The following is a 23,854-nucleotide window of genomic DNA, read 5'->3' on the forward strand; positions in this document are numbered from 1 at the left end:
CGGGAGGCAGCCAATATGTTTGAGCCCCTGACACGAAGGCTCCTTTGTAAAGCATGTCGATTTGGCAAACCAATACTGTTCCTTAAAAAAAAAAAAAAAATATTTGTTGTAGAGGGTAGCCTATACGCCAGATGCTGGAGAAAATACATTTTTCCCATTCTTTGGGATCTAGGAGGGCCCCACAGTACTGATCCTCGTGAGGCTTCTGTTTCTTTCCATATTTGGCTGAAATCAATCCAGTGGTTTTGGAGGAGATCCTGGACATACACACATAAACTAGAGCGCCACACATGCGATGTGGAATCCTTTCCACTCAAGAATCATCAACGCAGGCTGCTGCTGTTGCAGGGGTGTCAGTGCTGCAGCGGACGCTGACGGACTGTGCGCTCCATGAGTCGCCGCTGCTCTGCCTGCGAGCGCTCCTGTTGCGGGCCCTGGACCGCGCTCTGCTCACGGACCGCCTGCCGCTGGCGGACGGCGTCACCCTGGTGCGCCAAGCGTCTGCGGACGTCAGCCCAGGCGACGCCGCCGAGGTTCCGACAGCTGCAGCTGAGCCTGGGGAATGGCAGGCACCAGGGAACGGCCTGCTGCGCCGCCTCGCCACGCTCTTCACTACACACTCGCTACAGCTGCAGCTGCCAGGCACATTCATCACCTCTCTGCTCCCAGAGGGTGAGTGCAACCGCAGAAGCTATTCAGCCAAATGCTACAGGCTCTGTGTCACTGTGACTACGCTTCCATTTCCTCTGGCCGCGTGGTTAGAGGCTCCATATCACGGATTGCGCGGCCAATCCCGCCGGAGGTTCAAGTCCTCCCTCGGACATGAGTGTGTGTAGTTCTTAGCATAAGTTAATGTAAGTAGTGTATAAATCTAGGGAACGATGACCTCAGCAGTTTGGTCCATTAGTAAACGACACATATTATCTCTGGATGCTAAATGTTCATTCAGAAAACGGTCACAATTGAACGACAGATATACTGTTTATATAAGCTCACCAGACAAAAATTTGTCACCCGTAGTGAAATCATTACAAACATAATTTAATACCGTGTAACTCAGACCTTGGACTCCTGAACCGCCTGAATTCCGCTAGAAATTGAGTCCAATGGGCTGTGCAGGTGCGTATCCTTCATATTAAGCCACTCGCTGGGGATTTGATGGTAAATTCCAGGGATGCTGACGTCGATGTTTTACCCTCTCACCCGACATCTCTCACAGACTTTCTGTGATGTTTAATTCACGTGATTTTGCAGGCTAATCGAGATGTGATACGGTGGGGGAGAGTATAGGAAACAACTCACATCGATGGATTTTGCTGCTGTCATCTTTTATGCGATCACCGACTCCAAATGTTCATTGCATGTAGTTCCCGCCGGAATGTTCTCTCGATAACTGCTTGGGATCGACCTTCATTCACTGCCTGCAGTAATTCCTGCCTGGTTTGAAATCTATTTCGATTCAGAAGCCAAATCACATCTCTGGTCTCTCTCAGTCAGGGGCTTTTTCCGGCCACAGTTCTGAATTTGTGTTTCGTGGCCACCTGTATTACACCACTGCTTTCAGTCGCACTGAACATTCCTCCATGGAATACTAACAAATCCAGCAACTTTACACACCATATGACCGCAGGCACGCCCAAAATTTATTTCCACTTTTTGCCTCTCTGTCACGTCTTTACACTTACACATGTTTCCGTGCAAATCCCTCTTGAGAAGAAAGAGTCTCTACTGCCTTAGGCTCACGTAGAGTTAGATGCGCGCGTCATTAAACGATCTATAATCCGTTATAATAGATAAATTCCTTACAAGCACAGTATTATCTCCGATATTTAAAACAGAACTATTTTAATTTCTGCTACTAGTATCGTGATTCTAAAATAGCCAAATTCAAGAGGCACCTGCCATGTGCGAGAAACGATTGTCCTGTTGAAAAATGGCACCAAAATACTGCAGCATGAGTGCTAACGCATGAGGATGCAGGATGTTTTCGCCATAGTGCTTGCCATCAGAATTCCATGAGTCAGTACCAGCCGTGACTTGATGTTATACTTGATAGCACCAGACACGGTTACCTCTGGAGTAGGGCCACTGAGCCTCTCCAAAAGATTGGAGGAATGTTCTCAGGTCGCCGCCATACTCGCCGACGATGATTATCCAGGGCATTGCAGAGCTTATCCAGATTATTGTAGAGCAACGATTCATCGCTGAGCAGAATGCGACGTCATTCTTTATGAGTCCATGCTTCCCGGTCACGGCATCATTTCAAATGCAGCCGTCTGTGTTGATTTGTTAACGGCAGTCTGCGCATACAACGCTATTCCTTTAGTCTGGCTGCATCTAGTCTCTGACCTATGGTGCGAGATGAAGCACAATGTTGCAGGGAGTCCATTAATTGTCATCGGATAATGGGCTCAGATGTGGAGGGGTGAAAGTGCTTGGTGCACAGTATAGTGATCCTCTCTTTTGGTGGTCAGACGTCGTCTACCGGTACCTCAACGACGAGTATACCTGCTGTTATGTTCCCAACAGTCCAATATTGGGCCAATGTCACATCCGAATGCCCAAGAAATCTGGATATTGCGTGATTTGGCCAGTCGAGCAATTGGAGACCTTCAATGAGGCCGCTTTCAAACTCTGCCAGGTGGAGATATCGCTGCTTCACACGAGTACGCGGCACCTCTGTCTGCTTTACAATGATCACTCAGCATCTGATGCTGTTCACGCCCCTTATACATCATACCAGGCCTGATAGAAACAACACAAAGGCACTCTAGTGGTCGTTCTCCCTGTCATAGAGAACTGCAGCCTTAATCATTTACATTTCTCCTGATTATCCTTAATGTGCGAAGACATTTTAATTTTAATATGGAAGGCTGCTGAAGGCTAAATCAAGCTACTAGTCTAGGTCTGAAAAGCTCACAGATGCTGGGGAACATTGCTCACAAAAGCTACTAAACAGAGGAAGAATTCCAGAATGAGATTTTCACTCTGCAGCGGAGTGTGCGCTGATATGAAACTTCCTGGCAGATTAAAACTGTGTGCCCGACCGAGACTCGAACTCGGGACCTTTGCCTTTCGCGGGCAAGTGCTCTACCAACTGAGCTACCGAAGCACGACTCACGCCCGGTACTCACAGCTTTACTTCTGCCAGTATCTCGTCTCCTACCTTCCAAACTTTACAGATGCTCTCCTGCGAACCATGCAGAACTAGCACTCCTGAAAGAAAGGATATAGCGGAGACATGGCTTAGCCACAGCCTGGGGGATGTTTCCAGAATGAGATTTTCACTCTGCAGCGGAGTGTGCGCTGATATGAAACTTCCTGGCAGATTAAAACTGTGTGCCCGACCGAGGCTCGAACTCGGGACCTTTGCCTTTCGCGGGCAAGTGCTCTACCAACTGAGCTACCGAAGCACGACTCACGTCCGGTACTCACAGCTTTACTTCTGCCAGTATCTCGTCTCCTACTGGCAGAAGTTAAGCTGTGAGTACCGGGCGTGAGTCGTGCTTCGGTAGCTCAGTTGGTAGAGCACTTGCCCGCGAAAGGCAAAGGTCCCGAGTTCGAGTCTCGGTCGGGCACACAGTTTTAATCTGCCAGGAAGTTTCATATCAGCGCACACTCCGCTGCAGAGTGAAAATCTCATTCTGGAAACATCCCCCAGGCTGTGGCTAAGCCATGTCTCCGCTATATCCTTTCTTTCAGGAGTGCTAGTTCTGCATGGTTCGCAGGAGAGCTTCTGTAAAGTTTGGAAGGTAGGAGACGAGATACTGGCAGAAGTAAAGCTGTGAGTACCGGGCGTGAGTCGTGCTTCGGTAGCTCAGTTGGTAGAGCACTTGCCCGCGAAAGGCAAAGGTCCCGAGTTCGAGTCTCGGTCGGGCACACAGTTTTAATCTGCCAGGAAGTTTCAGGGCAAGAATTATTCTCAATTTCTGTAGTGAAATCTCTTTACGATAAATAAGAAAACAACTTCCATTCCTGAATAATTACGTAAATTGTGAGCTACGTAGAGCATAAAGAAGCGCAAAGATTAAATGCGACACTTATTCAAAATAACCGCACAAGAACACCAAGCGGCCGCTAGAAGGATTTGAATCTCTGTGTGTGCGCTCTACACTTCGCCCTGCTGTCGCGAATACCGAAAGCTAAGTGTTTAGACACGAATACCAAGTTCAGTATCGAAGGGAGACTAAGACATAAGTCCGTACACCTCACGTGTTGGATGTAAAAGACGCGTGTCTCTAGCTCTTCGTCCCGTTCCTGAACAGTATACCGCGTAGGGAAGGACTTGCAAGTTTTGCCGCACTTGCAATCGAGCATTTACCCATTCCCTTTTAAACACTTGGAAGATAATATAGAATTTCCTCAATAGGCGGCTGTAATATATCTGTAAACTTATTAGAGATTGGCACTGTGCAAGGCTCTCGCCGCATCGGCTGAGAATTTTTCTGGGCAAGAAGGCACCTGTTTTCTCCACACTGTGTACGAAAAACGGATGGATCCTCTAATATTCACGCTCAGCTAGGAGAGTCCGAGCGCCTTTCTAAGTTTCCTCAGGGTCCCCTGGAAAGTCCTCTTCCCTTTTGGAAACATTCAGCGTATTTGGGGAGACGCATACATCCAAAGTAATTCCATCCATGTCTTTCGGCCACCAAAACACGGTTGTCGTTTCCCGTACTGCTTGCTTTGTGTGAACAGGGCCGGCAGGCCAGTAGCCATATACTTCCGCGTCGCACCGACAGGGGAGAAATTCTTCTCTCACGTTGTAAACTTAACAGGCCTTGTCCCTTTTCCCTGGAAAGTAGTACATAAAACTACAATATTTAATTAATATGCTGTAGCTTTGTGACATGTGACTGAACAGTCAATGGCAGGGACCTTTCGAAAATTTTCTGACACTGACGAGTGTGATATACTATAAAAAAGACGTTTAAATTCTTGTACAGCCATTATCATTTGTATTGTATTTAGCTGGAAAGCTATGTTGAACTCTCAGTGCATAGTTTTATTAATATTTGCATATGCAAAACTATTCTTTTAATAAAAAATCTCTTAATGTACACTGCACAACAGAACTGAAGTATAACTTTTTCAAACTCCTGTGTCCCATTACTTGAAATTTGACTCACAGGTAAGCATTCTGTGTTAAAGTGCAAAATAGTCGCACCCTGCGACGTCACCCTCGATCTCGAGGCTCAAACGATAAGGTCTCGGCACAATCGCACTGAAGGACAGAGCTAAGAAGTTCATGTGTCTTGTAATAAGGGTGCACGATTCCATGTTGGCACCAAATTTCATCACACTTCTGCCCAAGACTTAAGTGGACATATCACACGATGAGAACGTTGTCACGCCTCCTCTTACCTACTATCCATTCCCTCTGTTGATGCCTCTACCGACGACCTTTGTTGCTTCGATTCATGTTCAAATTTCTTAGAAAGGTTTTGAATGGCTTCTAGTGATTTAAACCTATACGCAAGAGAAGAAATTGCGGTCACGCTGCAGTCCAAAAATGTGCTATCACATTCAGTTGTGATGGAGCACCACACTGTCCTCACACAAGGGTTGAAACGTCAGCGATGTCAGCAATGGCTGAGGTTGTCAAGGAAGTCGTACTGTGGCTCAACTCACTGCCAACTGTCGTTTTCGATAACTCAGAATGTGGGAATCAACGCCCCAAGAAAAGTGTTGGATTCCTCGAGGATCGTTATGCCATCCCAGATGCCTTTCGTTTCGTCGATTCCGAGCGGCGGTGTGTGTGAATTATTTTTCTCGTTGAGCATTAAGAAAACCTCATGCTTTCAAAACTGAGCATCGCTGTTCTGGCTTCCAACACAGAGGCGCCAAAAAAAAACGGGTGGAATGTGGGCAAGAGGGGGAGTAACGACCTTCCCATTGTGTGACATGTCCACAGTGGCGCTGGTCAAAATTGTGGTGAAATTTGGCGCAAGCGGGACATCATTAACCCACCTCACACGTCAAATGAACTTCTCAGCTCTCGCCTTTTTTTTCGCACGTGTCGATAACTTGCTGTCTGAAGCGTCGTACAGCCCAAGGGTGATTTGCAGGGCATCAGGCCGTCGCTCCGTAACAGAGGGAGGCTGCAGGCACGTTTGAGCCAAATTTTAAACTCCTGCGTCGTAATGAGAGACAGTTGCGGTGCTTCGGAAAAATGACACTTTAATTGTTTCGCGGTTTATACACGACAATTCAAAATAAAATAAAATCTTTCCCTTAGACGCTATGACGCCAGACTTAATATAAGATGACAATGAACGTATTTTTTTTCCTTTGAATATTTTTAAGTCTTGATAGTTGACTGTTATTCCCGCTAGTCGCTACAAGCTTGCTCTGAATTGCTAGCGGCAGATAATGTGATTTAAACGTGGTATTCTCCCATTCAGTGTTTCATACCTTATGACGTACTACAATAAACATCGACGCATATGTCAGTACTGCACACATAAAGTAGTATTAATTAAAATTCTGCTTTATTCACAGTTTTCAACGTCTCAAGAATACGAAAGCTAGAATCTATTTCAACCAAGTAACGTACACGAGTGACTTCGGGCTATCACAAGCTACACTAGATACGCATTTAGTTTTAAATACACTGAAAGAAAAAAATGAAATTTCGAGAATACATTTGAGTAGGTAACACTACAAGAACACAGGTTTAATGTAAGCACGACGTAACGTATTCCAAATGTGAAATGCTGGTTCTTTAATTACCGATTGAACCACCAGAATGCTGAATGCAAGCATGCATGTTATACTTGGTCGATTAACATAGGGACGGTTAATGCTCATTGTGGATGACTCTGGAGTTGTCGTCCGCTGATGTCCTATATGTGCTCCATTGGACACACATCGAGAAGGCCAAGGCAACATGTCGACATTCTGTAGAACATGTTGGGTTAGGACAGTTGCATGTGGGAGAGTGTGTGGAAGAGCGTTACCCTGTTGGAAAACACCGCCTGGAATGGCAGCGCAACAGGTCGAATCACCATACTCACGTACAGATTTGCAGTCACGGTGCTTGGGATAACCACGACAGTGCCCATGCTGTCATACAAAATCGCACCCGAGACCATAACTCCAGATGTAGGTCCAGTGTGTCTATCACGCACACACGTTGATTGCTGGCCCTCAAGTGGACGCCTTCTAACCAAAACACGGCCATCATTGGCACCGAGACAGAACCAGCTTTCGTCAGAAAACATAAGAGACCTCCACCCTGCCCTCCAGTGCGCTCTTGTTTGACACAACTGAAGTCACAAATAGCGGTTGTTTGGGATCAGTGGAATGCGCGCTGCAGGGACTGTGGCTCGGAATGACCTTGAAGACCGATCTGCAACACTCCGTTGTGTCACTGTGGTGTCAACTGCTTCTCAAATTGCTGCTGCAGATACTGTACGTTGTGCCAGAGCCATACGATGAACACTTTGGTCTACCTTCTTCATAGTGTTACGAGGCCGTCCAGATCCAGTCTTCTTGCCACAATACATTCTCGTGACCACCGCCGCCAGAAGTCGTGTGCAGTGGCTACATTTCTGGCAAGTCTTTCTGCAATAACACAGAAGGAACATCCAGCGTCTTGTAGCCCTTTTAGGCCTACACGACCCAGTTCAACTGCAGTGAGGTGTTGATAACGGCGTCTTTGTCACCTTAAAAGCATTTTTGACTAACACCAACTCACCACATCCAGTTTCAACTATAACTAACACTCAAGACCCTTACAGCGCGCATTTAAAGGAAGCCTGATCTACATCCTCATAGCGGCGAGACTGTCGATACTCCTATACGACTAACTTGAAATATGAGAAGATATAGTCTCTGAGACGCAGTAACACGTCTAAAAACTTTCTTTCGTGTCGTACAACTCATTCTTGTTGTTACTATTTTTTTCCCACCAGTGTATTTAGCGAATGTCGAGATGTAAAACAACAAACGCTAACTGTGCTTGCTGCTACCAGCAGGTCGCGGCAAGGGCGGCGGCCTGAAGAAGTACGGCAGCGTGCTGCTACTAGGTGCCATGATGAAGGCGGCGGTGCTGGCCATCGCATTCAAGGCGATCGCGCTGCTGGCGGGGTCCGCGCTGCTGGTGGCCAAGGTGGCGTTCGTGCTGGCCGCCGTCGTGGGGCTCAGCAAGCTGCTTGGGGGCGGCGGCGGCGGCGGCGACCACGACAAGTCGGCGTACGAGTACGTCAAACACCCTGCGCTGGCCCACGCGTACGCGCACCCCGTGGCCCACGAGTATGGCCACAGCGGCGGAGGCGGCGGCGGTGGGGGCGGCGTCATGCACTACGAGGCCAACGCTGCGGACGGGGCCGGCGCGCGCTGGCGGCGCAGTCTGCCCGCCGCCGACGCCCACCCTCTGGCCTACAGCGCGCGGGCGCAGCATCTGCCTTAGGCGCCAAACTTTAGTCACGCTAATGTCTTTCCACTTCACCCTCATGCATATACACTGACGAGCCAAAACATCATGACGCCTGCTAAAAAGCGCTTTGGTCCACCTTTGGAACGCAGTACAGCAGTGATTCTGGGTGCCATGGATTCCCCAAGTCCTTGATAGCTCTTGAGAGGTTTGTGGCACCAGATGCATACGCACAGGTCACACGGTTCCTTTAATTTTGTTCATGGGCGCGGAGCTGGCGCCCGATATCGTCCCAGTTGTGTCTCATCGGATACAGATAAGCAGAATTTGATGGCCAAGACATCACGTCAGTTCACTATCATGTTCCTTAAACCACTGCACCGCGACTCTTTGTATCACAGACATAACACTTCCTAAGATACCACCGATATTGTGGAAGACATCGAGCGTAAGGAGTTACAGGTGGTCCCTAATGATATTCACGCGGTCCACAGATGTTATCGTACCCCATATTACTACCGCAGGTCCCATGATAGCCCAAGTGAAAGACACTCTGAACTTAGTACTGTTCCCTCCGGCCTGCGTCCGTGGGATGGGTAATTTTTCGAGTAGCCTTTCGCGTGGATGACGTCGTATCCGAACGCGATCATAGACCTGCTTTAACAAGATACGTAGTTCATCCCATCAGACGACACGATTTCATTGATCCATGGCCCACTTTTGATGATTCCGTGCTTACTGTAATCATAATTCACGACGGTGTTGGGTCAACGTTGGAACACCTACCGGTCTTATATTGCGAAACACCATGTTCAACACTGGGCGCTGAACGGTGTGATGCAAAACACTTTTGTCTGAGCTAGCACTGTACTTGTCGTCAGATCTGCCACACATCGCCGCCTATTCAGCTTTAGACATCGGGAAAGCCTCCGACCCCTACCCTCGATGCTGAGTGGTTTCAGCATTCTTCAACCAGAACGAAATTTTCACTCTACAGTGGAGTGTGCGCTATTATGAAACTTCCTGGCAGATTAAAACTGTGTGCCGGACCGAGACTCGAACTCGGGACCTTTGCCTTTCGCGGGTAAGTGCTCTACCGAATGATCTATCCAAGCACGACTCATGCTCCGTCATCACAGCTTTAATTCCACCAGCTGTGAGGACAGGGCGTGAGTCATGCTTGGGTAGCTCAGTCGGTAGAGCACTTGCCCGCGAAAGGCAAAGGTCCTGAGTTCGAGTCTCGGTCCGGCAAACACTTTCAATCTGCCAGGAAGTTTCATTCTCCAACCACTTTGCATAGATGCTGATGACAGTAGCACGCGAACAGACGACCAACTTCCTCTTTTCCGAGGCGCTCGCTCCCAGGTATTGGTCCACAATTATCTGGCTTTTGTCAGAGTCGCTTAAGCCGGCGCATTTCCGGATTTGCGCCACTTATCTTTCCTAGAAAGATTCCCTAATCGTCTCTGCTCCGCTCATATACTTCTCTTACTGCGTCACGTGTACTAAGCGCCACTAGGCATTATACAACCTCGCCGTGGGTAGTGACCTAATATTTTGGCTCATCAGTCTAATTCGCCTCTCTTTTGGTTACAACACCCAACACTTCAACTTAATCTGCGTTCAATGCGACACCATTACGTCACATTACTAGGAGGGCCCGTACGCCAGAAAGGTACCACCCTGCTGGTCTGTGTCAGAGAAGACGGCTTTCTGCATCAATAAACTCTCCATCTCCAACGTACTGCTTTCCGCGGGGTGCATCCTTCATTGGGCCAAACAGATGAAAGTCGGAAGGTCCAAGAACAGGGCTTTAGTGTGGATGAAGAAGAAGAGTCAAATGAAATTTTGTGAGCTCCTCTCTGGTGCGCAGACTTATGTGGGGGGTTGTGTTGTCACAGAGAAGGAGAAGTTCATTTGCATTTTTGTGGCGACGAAGACTCTGAAGACGTTTCCTCAATTTCCCGAAGAAAGCACAATACATTTCCTCCCTGAGGGAGGACATCAAACAAAATAACCCCTTCAGAGACCCAGAAGACCATGACTTAAGCGGCCGAGAATGCGGCTTTGAACTTTTTCTTCGGAGGAGAGGCGATGTGGCACCATGGATTGCAGATTAGTTTTCGGTTACAAGTGATGAACCCATGTTTCATCGCATGTTACGAAGTTCCACAAAAAGACTATGGTCATCAGCCTCATAACATGCTCCTCCATTCCTCTTTGCGGTCTTGTGTTAGAAGACGAGAAACCCAGATGACACACACCTTTGAGTACCCCAAACGAGAGTGTCAGCAGTAACAGCAGGGACGTCCAATTCAGCGAGGTTTTTGATTCTGGTCCTTCGACCACCTCGGATCAGAGTCTCCGCACATTCCAACATGGCAGTAGACACAGCCGTGTGTGGCCGGCCTGCACGAGATAAATCGGACTCGTCTGCGCTACCTTGTTCCGATGATGACAGATCCCACGCCCAGTGACTCACGGTGCGTTTGTTCACTACCAGGGCCGGTTCTCCAAGCGACTATATCTGCGATGCTCTGGATTCCCGCCAAAGGAACTCATTGATATCTCTCTGCTTGGAACGCACCTCCGTTACAGAGCCCATTTCTGCCGCTACGTATAGCACCGCCACTCATTGGCACTACACGAAACTCTAGAGACTGAAGCGGGAATATTCCAGAATGTCCCACAAGTTTTCTGTCATTCCAACCGAAACTGGTGTGGTGTCACCGCCAGACACCACACTTGCTATGTGGTAGCCTTTAAATCGGCCGCAGTCCGGTAGTATACGTCGGACCCGAGTGTCGTCACTATCAGTGATTGCAGACCGAGCGCCGCCACATGGAAGGTCTAGAGAGACTTCCTAGCACTCGCCCCAGTTGTACAAACGACTTTGCTAGCGATGGTTCACTGACAAAATACGTTCTCATTTGCCGAGACGATAGTTAGCATAGCCTTCAGCTACGTCATTTGCTACGACCGAGCAAGGCGCCATTATCAGTTACTATTGATATTGTAAATAGTGTACGGACCAGAGCTACGTTCAACATTATGGATTAAAGTTAAGTATTCCACCATCTGCGTCCGTTTTTCTAGGTTCTAATTTCCTTGTCCTGTTCCAGACCTCACGCCAGCCTGCGTGAGCTTAAACGCGTGCTTTTCGGCTTCCTCTAACATTAGTGGGTTGGCTCTCCTGCCAATCCACAACAACTGGACGAGAAAAAAAGTGTTGCCTTACTAAGTGAAAGTCCCTCGTACGTAGGGGGAAAGCAGTATATTGGTTGTCTCTTCTGGCAACATACACTCTCGCAATTTTAACAATAAACCACTCTGTAATGCACAACGCCTCTCTTGTATCGACTGCGACTGGAGTTGGATGAGCGTCTCCATGGCACTTTCGTGTCTGATAAACGAATCTGTGAAGAAACACGCTGTACTCTGTTTTCTTTGTTTGTCGTGTTCCCGACAGAAGAGCAAAAGCACTGCCAGAACGAGCTTAGGCGTTGGAGAAACTAAAAGAGTACAAGAAAACACAGGGTACAGAGAAACAACCTGAGCAGGGAAGGAAGCGTCGAACTGAGACAAAATTTGTCAAAAATCTCGGGTCGGAGTTGCACCGCTGTGAAGACATAAATCGACAGCAAATCAGCCACGAACGCACTGAAGTTTTTCTGTGTCTTTCTTACGTTTGATATCAGTAATGACTCTCGCCTAATGGGAAAATACAGATTAAACTCAAAGCTGTCTTTAATTACTTAGTCATGTCCATCTCTGTAAAAACTCGCTATAAGATAATCATATTAGCAGCTAGCAGTGTTTGTCAATATTTACATATTTATTCGTTGATTTTGGATAACATTGTTAATTGAAAGTTATAGTATCTCGTGTACTGTGTGACGTTAAATTTAATTTCAATAAAAAGAAATGCAAATAAAATTTTCTATTTTTTTTGAGAAGTTATTCCATTTATTCTATTTCACTTTATTACTTTAAAAGCAATAATATTGTTATATTGTTGGCATCATGATATGCATTTTAATTAAAGCCAATTTCTCTGTAGCTTCTAACTCTCATTTCGAATTGTTGACCCTGAAAACTTCTTGTGCCATTGTGTCTATGGGAAATCAGAAATATAGAAGGCCCACACTCTTCCTTCATCACTCGATATTCGCCTTAACCCACGAATACTGTTGAAGAAAGGGACCAATTTCCACTCAAAACCGTAACAGTAGAAAAATGACATTACACCCAAAAGAACTGATATTATCATTCTCTTAGCACCCCTCGTACATCACTTACGCAAGAAAGCAGACACTTCATCATAGCATCCTTGTTCTAGGCAAGTTAACAGAGCAGAGATAGGAGAAGTAAAGTTAATACTCGACTAATGTTTGTTTGAAAATGACGTAGTCTTATACTGGCCTAGCTGTTGTCTACCGATACAATCACATCTGTTACATTAATCGCCTTTCATTATATATGGCGACGGGTACATAGGGCACACTAAAGCGTAGGACAAATTAAAGTCATCCGGACGATTGGACACCACTTGAGGTGGTCTTAAGGGGCAAGGAAAAGACCTACAGTTGCTTCCAACAGGATGGAGCAACTGCGCATACATCTGGCCGCACGTTGAAACACATTTACGCAATGTTCATGTTGTTAGCAGAGGTCAGTCTGGTCGCGGATCTAGCTGACCACCCGGGTTACCTGATCTGTCAGTGTGCGATTACTTCGTGTGGGGAGACCTCAAGTCTAAGGTGCATTGCAACAACCCTCACAGTCTTAAAGAACTGCGGCAGAACATTTTGGATGAGGCTGCAGCAGTTCGAGCTGTCGACTTTCGATTCGATGCTGATCAGGGCACAAAAGTTCCGAGAGATGGGTCATGGTCACTTCCAACATCTGCTATAGTCAGATTAGAGTTTATTTCCTTTCCTCTGCTGTATTTCTTTGTACCCTGGAGCCCTGTTCTCCGGGCCACTTTCACTTCCACACTCCGATAATTTACCTTCATTCATCTCCCTCTCTTCAATAGTGAGAGTGGAGGCCAATGGCCAATAAAACTCCCTCTGACTGAGGAATTTTTATTTAATGTTATCGTAACTTGGTAAAATATGCGGGGTGTTTCAAAGACTTTGCGACAAATGTCATGGGAAACAACTTTTGTTAGAGACAAAATGCTTCTCGGCGGCGCTGTGTGTCTGCAGATTGATTATGTCCCTTGAAGGTGGCAGGATGTAGGCACACAGCAGTGTTCGTATGCAATGTATGTTGCCTATAGATAGTCATCTTCTCCACGGGAAGGGCGGTGGGCCGTGCAAAATTTAAATTCTTGATTCTCCTCTAAAATACACTACAGGTCATTAAGATTGCTACACCACGAAGATGACGTGCTACAGACGCAAAATTTAACCGACAGGAAGAAGATGCTGTGATATGCAAATGATTAGCTTTTCAGAGCATTCACACAAGGTTGGCGCCGGTGGCGACACCTACAACGTGCTGACATGAGGATGGTTTCCAAGCGATTTCTCATACACAAACAGCGGCTTGCCTGGTGAAACGTTGTTGTGATGCCTCGTGTAAGGAGGAGAAATGCATATCATCGCGTTTCCGACTTTGATAAAGGTCGGATTTCAGTCTATCGTGATTGCGGTTTATCGTATCGCGTTGGTCGAGATCCAATGACTGTTAGCTGAATGTGGAATGGGTGGGTTCAGGAGGGTAATAGGGAACGCCGTGCTCGATCCCAACGGCCTCGTATCACTAGCAGTCGAGATGACAGGCATCTTATCCGCATGGCTGTAGCGGATCGTGCAGCCACGTCTCGATCTCTGAGTCAACACATGAAGACGTTTGCAAGACACCATCTGCACGAACAGTTCGACGACGTTTGCAGCAGTATTGACTATCAGCTCGTAGATCATGGCTGCGGTTACCCTTGACGCTGCATCACAGACAGGAGCGCCTGCGATGGTGTACTTAACGACGAACCTGGGTGCACGAGTAGGAAAACGTCATTTTTTCGGATGAATCCAGGTTCTCTTTACAGCATCATGATGGTCGCATCCGTGTTTGGCAACATCGCGGTGAACGCACATTGGAAGCGTGTATTCGTCATCGCCATACTGGCGTATCACCCGGCGTGATGGTATCGGGTGCCATTGGTTACACGTCTCGGTCACCTCTTGTTTGCATTGACGGCACTTTGAACAGTGGACGTTACATTTCAGATGTGTTACGAACCGTGGCTCTACCCTTCATTCGATTCCTGCGTAACCCTACATTTCTGCAGGATAATGCACGACCGCATGCTGCAGGTCCTGTACGAGCCTTTCTGGATACATAAAATGTTCGAGTGCTGCCCTGGCCAGCACATTGTCCAAATTTCCCACTAATTGAAAACGTCTGGTCAATGGTGGCCGAGCAACTGGCTCGTCACAATACGCCAGTCACTACTCTTGATGAACTGTGGTACCGTGTTGAAGCTGCATGGGCAGCTGTACCTGTACACGCCATACAAGCTGTGTTTGACTCAATGCCCAGGCGTATCAAGGCCGTTATTACGGCCAGAGGTGGTTGTTCTGGATATTGATTTCTCAGGATCTATCCAGCGAAACTGCGTGACAATGTAATCGCATGTCAGTTCTAGTATAATATACTTGTCCAATGAATATCGGTTTATCATCTGCATTTCTTCTTGGTGTAGCTATTTCAATGGTCAGTAGTGTACGTTTCTCTGCTTAAAGGCACTCATTCATATACATATGGTTTTCTTGTTGCAAATTACCCTACTAGTTTAATGGGACAGATAGTATGGAGTACATCTGGTTAGCAGACCCTGCCATTTCGATGAAACCTCGTCATCAGAGGGCCGGCGAATACTAAAGGTTGCCTAGTAGCGCTCGAAAGCAGCGAATATTTTGCCAACAGCAAAAGTTTTCCCCATGACTTAATCCATCACCTGTAGATGTTTCTTGCCAATAGTTCAAAACACACTCCAAATGAAAGTAGTTTATATGTTAGTTGATTCATCTAAGAATATGCGTCATGACATTTTAATGTATTTTTAGAATGCGATTCACAATGCGTGTCGTGTAGTTTTCGACACTAGATTTAGATTAGATTTAGATTTCCGTGATATTCTCGCCTGTGCTAAGCTGACACTTAATTCTACTTGCAAAAGTCCTATTTTCGTCCCTTGCGGCGATTACATTTCATTGTGACTCATTCCGGTCACTCTGAATCTAGCGTACGCTCTTTCTATTTCTGGTTGTAGGCACTCCTAAAACGCCAACTCCTAAACGGTTTTCTGGTTATTACTGTTTTCACTGATTGAGAGTCAATCGTGAACTAGGTCAGATAGGTATTTCTTTCATTGTTACACGTTGAGCTATGGGTCCCACTAATAAGTAAGTTCAGAAGTCGGAGTACGTCAGCGGTATGCCATCATCAAAAGGAACCTTGTGTGAGTTAACGAGCATTTTGCTCTCATTTAAGTAAACGGCCGAAAGAGTCAGCCTTCAGGAATTGCAAAAGTTACCCTGTTGTCCAGGACCAGATGCCACAAACGGCGCAGATTGACCACGACATGGGGAAACGTACAGGCGTCTATTCTCTATTGAGGCCTAAGCGCTATAGTGTGCGAGCGAAACAGACGTGAACCTGCGTCATAGGGAAACCTAGTAGAAAGCTTTTGTGGCCAAGGAGAAGTAGCAGTGTAAATTATGGAGGACCTAAGATCGGCCATAAAGGGAAACACTTACGAAAACAATTCAATTCCGTAGTAATTCAGTGAATAAAACCACAGTAATTTTAATCTACCATCTTTCATTAATTTTCATGGTGATCCCAAAAGTGAAATTAACAACTTTTGTAACAAATATCCGAATGGTAAAATCTGAACGATTTGGTCGATCTTAACGATCGATATTTCATATAGAAGTGCATCATTGAAATGACAAACGTTGTAACTATCATCTCTGTAACTCTATTTGTTTGAAAGATATAGAAAATTAAAATTATCAGTATTTTCAGTTAAGAATCAGATCATCAATTCCTCCACACAAAACACATTGGACGATGATGACAGCATGACACATTATTGAATCTTTAGGTAATAGATAATTTGTCATAAAGTTTAGTGCTTAATAGTTACTTTTGTTCTTTATTTATTTATCAGAAAGCACATTGGTGCAAGGCTACTGGCCGTGACATTATAAATTAAGAAGGAAATTGTATTGGTCTTATGTAAAAGAATTTAACGTTTATTATGTAACGGATACCATTGTTACTTTATTTATAACATGAAAGTGGTCAAGCTTTGATTATTTAAACATGTTAAAACGTAAAGTAATGTACAATAAGCTGTAGCCAATCAGATGGACGGATTCAAGAAAGGGGACTGCGCTAGCCAGTTGAGCGAAGATGTTCGGCGCGCGGGAAACGCGGTCGGAGTCGGGCACAGGGTAGTTCTGGTCGAGACACCAAAGGGCAGAGTTCGGATTGAGACGCGAAAGCGGACAGTCGGTGTTTAGCCAGCTAGGAAGTGAAGCGACTTAGAAAACGTCGCGCTGTGTTGTAGCGCCGGACTTAATCTCTGAGCGGTGAGCAGCAGCGCACCTGGTGTGAACTCTAACTTTTCGTGTAGTTAAGGAGACGAAGTATTGTACTTGTGTTTCGCGATGAGATTGTGAATGATCGAACTATATCAAATAGATACACACTCGAGTGTAACAGTAACTCTAAATACGACCACTTCCGCTATTAGTTTGCTTTCGGAATAAACATTACTTTAACCAAATCTCAACTGTGTGGCATACATCATTTGTGGGTCGTTAATTTAGTTCCCAATATTATTATTACTGTTATTATATGTTATATTGGCTTTGTATTTCACAAACTTGCCATCAGCTAGACGATTAAACCAAAGGGTCCCAAGTGTCTAATTTAGGGTGTGTAATGCGACACGTGCGGTTCAACTCCTAGACGAGTACGAGCCAAGACATTTCAACGAAGAGGAACCGCATGTGAGCCAGAACATCTTTGGGTTGTCAGCTCGCGCGTGTCTAGTAAGGCACTGTGGTGTTCAAACCAGCCTTGCGATTTGTGACACTTTTACCTGTCTAATAGCATATAATAAGGTAGCTGTTGAAGAATATGTATCATGTTCATGAACTGTGCTTCTTCGAATTCAGAACGGTCTCAGCAAAATGGAAAAAAGAAGGGATAAAAGCAGACACTGGCAGTTTCTACGCTGGACTTTCCTGTTGAGGCTCATTCAAATACCCTGCTGAAAATAAAAGTCATACGTTCATTTTCCAGTCCTAAATTCTCATTCTGAATATCCTCACTGCAGCACACATTCAGGTGTAGGCTAAAGTAGCTACTAATCCTTGGCAAATGAGCTGAAAACTGAAGTCTTCATACGGTACTACAATTGAGTATATAGGAGATTGCAGTCTAGATTGGGCGAAAAATGTTATAAAACTTTCTTCAAAACTGAAATTTTTAAACACATTTTTAAGCTAGTAAAAGTGCTCACAACATGTAAATAGTTCTTGTGTAGTGCAGTACATTTGGAAAGGAAAAATTAATTTGAGAGCTATCATATTTCCAAAAGTAGCAATTCTCTAGAGAATGTTTATTCAAAGGTACAAATTAAAAATACGACAGAAAATATTGTTATCTTTGTAATCATTTCAATATTTATTCGAGCAGCAGAATAGCTATCGTAACAGAAAAACCTTTTTGATGTTATTACACATTGCAAATTTGTAAGGGTATAAGAATGGAGACATTAATAAAAAACTGACGTTCTTAATTAATATGAGTGAAATACGTCCACTATTTTTGTGGTTCTTGATTCAGTGAGTGTGATGAGTGTGTGTGTGTGTGTGTGTGTGTGTGTGTGTGTGTGTGTGTGTGTGTCTAACTGGACGCCTGGCAGCGTCTCAGTTTTATAATTAAATAAATAGATAAGTTAAATACGTACATAAACAAATAAATAAATAAGTTGAGACTTCAAGTGAGCTCTGCTCTAGCTGTACAGTCTTCGTATTGGCTTTGAACAACTTTATACATTTCCGTTTGAGATGCAATAGATAAAGGATATTTACGGAAGGTTCTGATTCTTCAAAGATATGAAATAGCTGTTTCCTTTTACTCAAAGTTTTCCTCTCCTAAAACTGTTATACTCTGTTGTGTGTAAATCACAAATGCATCTATGTGCATAAGGTTTAATTAAGCACCTGGTACTCCACCTTTATGTTGTGGCTAGCAGTTACAAGAGTTAACTTTGAAACTCTCTGGTTTTAAATATCCCTTGATTTCTGTATTTTTTGCCACGTTATTATTAACACGGTATCCTGAACCTAACGAACTTTTCACCAACTGTGCGGAAAGCTATCGCAGAGGACGTAAACGAGACCTCTTGTAAGTGGCACTAGGACGACGACGTGATGTATTTAGACACACAGTTCTTAGCTCACGCTGTTGTTCCGATCATGGTCACCTTCCACATCAGAAGCCATGCCACCATCGGCGTCGCCAGCCACGTCATCTTCCACATTATCATCAGCGAGCCCATCTTCCCGTCGCTCCTCGTCGCCGCCTGGTCCGTCTGGCTCGTGGGCGCTGTACGCCAGCACGTGGGGGTCCTCACCGAAGCTCCGCCGCCTCCACCCGCCACCACCACCGCCGTGGCCATCGGCTGCGTAGATCACCTGCGGGTGGAGAGAGCGCCTTACAAATCCAGTAGAGCCAAGCGTTCAACATATCAGCAATGTTTTGATACATCCAACAACAACTTCACACATAAGAAGAACCACGACCTTTGGTTTGGTTCGGGGATTCAATGCTGTAAGAATAGAAGGGAAACATAGTTAAGTAGCCATGTACTTGTAGACAAATTAAAGACAAGTACACAGTTTGTTAGTAAGAAAAGATAAACACTAGGTGATAAGTATAAAACAGCCAACTGGTTTCAACAAAACTTTTAGCAGGTGTCGACACCTTCTATTGCTGTCTTCATCAGAAAATTCACAATTATAGATAAACATACATATAGATACAAAGAACATATTTTAGGGAAAACGGGTATAGATATACATAACTCGTCCTTTGCCGATCATTTATTAACTGAAGACCATAATCCCCAAAGAACGCCGTTATCCTGCACAGAGAGAGGAATTGCTTCAGACTTTGTCTTCTACAGTTAAAAATTTACAAATTTGCCTTTGAATGACGGTGTCATTCTTGATGAAGAGTTGCAGTTGTGCAATAAAAATTTTTGTATGGTATAAAATCGTTGCTTAGAAGTGCGTTAAGCTGATTCCTCTTTTTTCAGTGTAGATTCTGAAATATCGTTTTCTTATTTCCACTTTGTTCGTCATAATGTTTTCGTACAAAAATGTATCTATTATTTGCCGTTGCATTGTCTTGTACAATTTATCACTTTGCTTAATAATGACCTCTGATACGTTATATAAATACTTACAGCTACTTAAAATACTTTTCGTAAATTAAGCGGCTGGTGTCATCGACTGTAACTAGGTGGCTTGACTAGTTCCGTGTCCCTGTTGTGGCAGCTTCGGCGAGTGAGTCTCTTTAGTCTTGACGCCAGCTCCAGTGACCGTTTCCTCCAGCAGCCCTTAGTGGCGAATACTTTGCTACGAAACATAGCTATAATTTTTCTGGCGATTGCCGGCCGAGAAGTCCGAGCGGTTCTAGGCGCTTCAATCTGGAACCGCGCGACTGCCTCGGTCGCAGGTTCAAATCCTGCCTCGAGGATGGATGTGTGTGATGTCCTTAGGTTAGTTAGGTTTAAGTAGTTCTAAGTTGTAGGGGACTGATGACCTCAGGTGTTTAGTTCCATAGTGGTCAGAGACATTTGAACCAATTGAATCATTTTTCTGGCGATTACCAGCTTTATGTCAGTTTTAATTTTCTTGTACGGTTACTGTTTCAGAACCACGTTTCGAACTAATGAACAGTAGAGGAACGGTGCAAAAAAATAGTCACGTCCAGCAGTCATGACGATAGGACTCTACCCTAGACAACCGTGCATTGGCGGAGCTCTTATTTCTGTTAAGGTGATTCGTGTGAAAAATGTTTCCGATTTATTATAGCCTCACTATCGGAATTAATCCATTTCGAAAATCGTTAGGGAATTCAATATCCCGAGATCAACAATATTAAGAATGTACCGAGACTGCCACATTGTAGATATCACCTCTCACCACAGTCATCGCAGTGGCCGACGGCCTTCACTTAACGACCGAGAGAAGCGATGAGATGTCAGTGTTAACAGCCAAGCAGCTCTGCGTGAAATAACCGCAAAAATCAATGTGGTGCATACGACGAACGTATCTGTTAGGAGAGCGCGGCGAAATCTGGCGTTAATGGCCCCTGGCAGCAGAAGGCCGTCGAACGTATCGCCCACAGCGCTCTCCTGAGTTCGTGACCATATCAACTAGACCATAGACGACTGGAAAACCATGGCCTGATCTGATGAGTCGCGACATGGTAGGCTTCGAGTGTCGCACAGGTCCCACGAAGCCATAGACCCAGATGGTCAACACGGCATTTTGCAAGCTAGTGGTGGCTCCATAATGGTGTGGGCTGTGTTTACATGGAATGGATTGGGCCTTCTAGTCCAACAGAACCGATCATAGACTGTAAATGGATATGTACGGCTACTTGGAAATCAATTTAAGCCGTTTCGGATTTCATGTTTCCTAACAGCGATGGAATTTTTATGGATGACAGTGCACCATTTCAGATCATTCTGTAAATTTCGAGCGAATGATTTGGCCACCCCCGGCGTGAATCCCATCGAACATTTATTGAACACAGTCATGATGTCAGTTCGTGCACAAAATCCTGTAGTGGCAACACTTTCGCAATTATGGACCGCTGTAGAGGTAGTATGGCTCAATATCTTTGTAGGAGACTTCGAACGACTTGTAGAGCTTAAGCCACGCCCAGCTGCAGGAACAACACCACACCAGGCAACAGGAGGTCTGACACGATATTAGGAGATACCTTTAAAGCTTATGAGCAGGGCACTAGCGAGTACTGGAAAAGAGATATGATAGAAATAAGGCAAATACATCTTCTGGACGTATTTCTCACGTCTTTCAGCCTATGTCACACGGAATGGAGTTCATATTTATGTTTAAGTTTCCCATAGTACCCATAAATGATCTTCAGCAAAAGCCAGGATGATTTTCTACAGTTGTCGCCTACCTGTCTCTTTAGCTGCGATGTAGCTGCGAGACAGAGCTATTATAGAAAGTTAACTGTCAAGAAGTTGTGAATGGCTTTTAGAGCTGCGTGAGATAGAAGTGCGGAAGGAACAGTTTCTGATCTTGAAAGAAAGATAAATGATGCATTCGTGGGAGAGGAAAATCCGTGTGAGGCAGTTCTAGAGGAATACCCACGTCACGCTCATACAATGTACTTAAAAAAATTATCCGATTCAAAGGATTGTATCTTATATATGAATGAAGACAGGTACTTGGGTTGAATTTTACCAGACGCATAGAAATTAAAAATTTACCTTGCCATAGCTGCAAGAAGTTGATGAGCGTGGTTACCGGTAGGGACTCATTGATTACCCTAAAGCGTCGAGTCCAGATGACAATGACGCAATAATGATTTGCATTCTTCGTTTCAGAAGAGGTGCTTTAGTTACATCTTCGAACAGTGACTCGCTCCAAGGGTACAGCTTGCACCTCATACAGCGTAATGGGCGTAGTTATTTCTCATTGCACCATTGGCTTCCAAGGGCACCTCAAGGGCATCTCAAGATATGTGACTCTTCCTTTATAGTTGGGAGGAGAAGGAGGATGTGAAAGCCTTTGTATGGCCACCCTTGGAACAACTTTGGCTGAATTGCGGAAAGTATGGTGCCACATGGCACTGGCTTTCCCAGCCCGTAATTAGATTCTCGTTTATGTTACATCGATTGGTATTAGGCCACTGTCTAAGACATTTTTCTGTGTCTATACCCTCCCCCCCCCCCCCCCCCCCACGAACCATGGACCTTGCCGTTGGTGGGGAGGCTTGCGTGCCTCAGCGATACAGATGGCCGTACAGTAGGTGCAACCCCAACGGAGGGGTATCTATTGAGAGGCCAGACATACGTGTGGTTCCTGAAGAGGGGCAGCAGCCTTTTCAGTAGTTGCAGGGGCAACAGTCCGGATGATTGACAGATCTGGCCTTGAAACACTAACCAAAACGGCCTTGCTGAAATTGAAGAAATGTATGATGAAATAAGAGAAATTATTCAGATAGTGAAGGGTGACGAAAATTTAATAGTCATGGGTGACTGGAATTCGGTAGTAGGAAAAGGGAGAGAAGGAAACGTAGTAGGTGAATATGGATTGGGGCTAAGAAATGAAAGAGGAAGCCGCCTGGTAGAATTTTGCACGGAGCACAACTTAATCATAGCTAACACTTGGTTCAAGAATCATAAAAGAAGGCTGTATACATGGAAGATGCCTGGAGATACTGACAGGTTTCAGATAGATTATCAAATGGTAAGACAGAGATTCAGGAACCAGGTTTTAAATTGTAAGACGTTTCCAGGGGCAGATGTGGACTCTGACCACAATCTATTGGTTATGACCTGTAGATTAAAACTGAAGAAACTACAAAAAGGTGGGAATTTAAGGAGATGGGACCTGGATAAACTGAAAGAACCAGAGGTTGTACAGAGCTTAAGGGAGAGCATAAGGGAACAATTGACAGGAATGGGGGAAAGAAATACAGTAGAAGAAGAATTGGTAGCTTTTAGGGATGAAGTAGTGAAGGCAGCAGAGGACCAAGTAGGTAAAATGACGAGGGCTAGTAGAAATCCTTGGGTAGCAGAAGATATATTGAATTTAATTGATGAAAGGATAAAATATAAAACTGCAATAAATGAAGCAGGCAAAAAGGAATACAAACGTCTCAAAAATGAGATCGACAGGAACTGCAAAATGGCTAAGCAGGGATGGATAGAATACAAATGTAAGGATTTAGAGGCTTATCTCACTAGGGGTAAGATAGATACTGTCTACAGGAAAATTAAAGAGACCTTTGGAGATAAGAGAACCACTTGCATGAACATCAAGAGCTCAGATGGAAACCCGGTTCTAAGCAAAGAAGGGAAAGCAGAAAGGTGGAAGGAGTGTATAGAAGGTCTATACAAGGGCGATGTACTTGAGGACAATATTATGGAAATGGAACAGGATGTAGATGAAAATGAAATGGTAAATACGATACTGCGTGAAAAGTTTGACAGAGCACTGAAAGACCTGAGTCGAAACAAGGCCCACAGAGTAGACAACATTCCATTGGAACTACTGACGGCCTTAGGAGAGCCAGTCCTGACAAAACTCTACCATCTGGTGAGCAAGATGTATGAAACAGGCGAAATACCCTCAGACTTCAATAAGAATATAATATTTCCGATCCCAAAGGAAGCAGGTG

At 45.1% G+C, this 23,854-nt stretch overlaps 2 protein-coding genes across 2 annotated transcripts in view; one reads left to right on the plus strand and one right to left on the minus strand.

Annotated features, from left to right (window-relative positions):
* The first annotated feature begins 290 nt into the window (after nt 1-290).
* LOC124606365 lies at nt 291-8,410 on the plus strand. Its single transcript, XM_047138348.1, has 2 exons — nt 291-672; nt 7,977-8,410. Exons 1-2 carry the CDS (start codon nt 291-293, stop codon nt 8,408-8,410), a joined length of 816 nt encoding a protein of 271 aa, XP_046994304.1.
* Nucleotides 8,411-18,858: 10,448 nt separating this feature from the next.
* Nucleotides 18,859-23,854, minus strand: part of LOC124606366 — a 53,821-nt gene continuing 48,825 nt past the window's right edge. The window contains exon 4 of the mRNA XM_047138349.1: nt 18,859-19,101. Coding sequence (XP_046994305.1) covers nt 18,859-19,101 — 243 coding nt within the window. The remainder of the gene's footprint in view (nt 19,102-23,854) is intronic.

The sequence above is a fragment of the Schistocerca americana genome, chromosome 3, assembly GCF_021461395.2.
Source record: "Schistocerca americana isolate TAMUIC-IGC-003095 chromosome 3, iqSchAmer2.1, whole genome shotgun sequence".
Classification (NCBI taxonomy): domain Eukaryota; kingdom Metazoa; phylum Arthropoda; class Insecta; order Orthoptera; family Acrididae; genus Schistocerca; species Schistocerca americana.

What these genes read in the sequence shown, in the direction of transcription:
- LOC124606365 (XM_047138348.1), top strand. Translation starts at nt 291, where the DNA reads ATGCGATGTGGAATCCTTTCCACTCAAGAATCATCAACGCAGGCTGCT. An exon ending in CACCTCTCTGCTCCCAGAGG is followed by an intron (nt 673 to 7,976) that starts GTGAGTGCAACC and finishes TGCTACCAGCAG; the next exon opens with GTCGCGGCAAGGGCGGCGGC.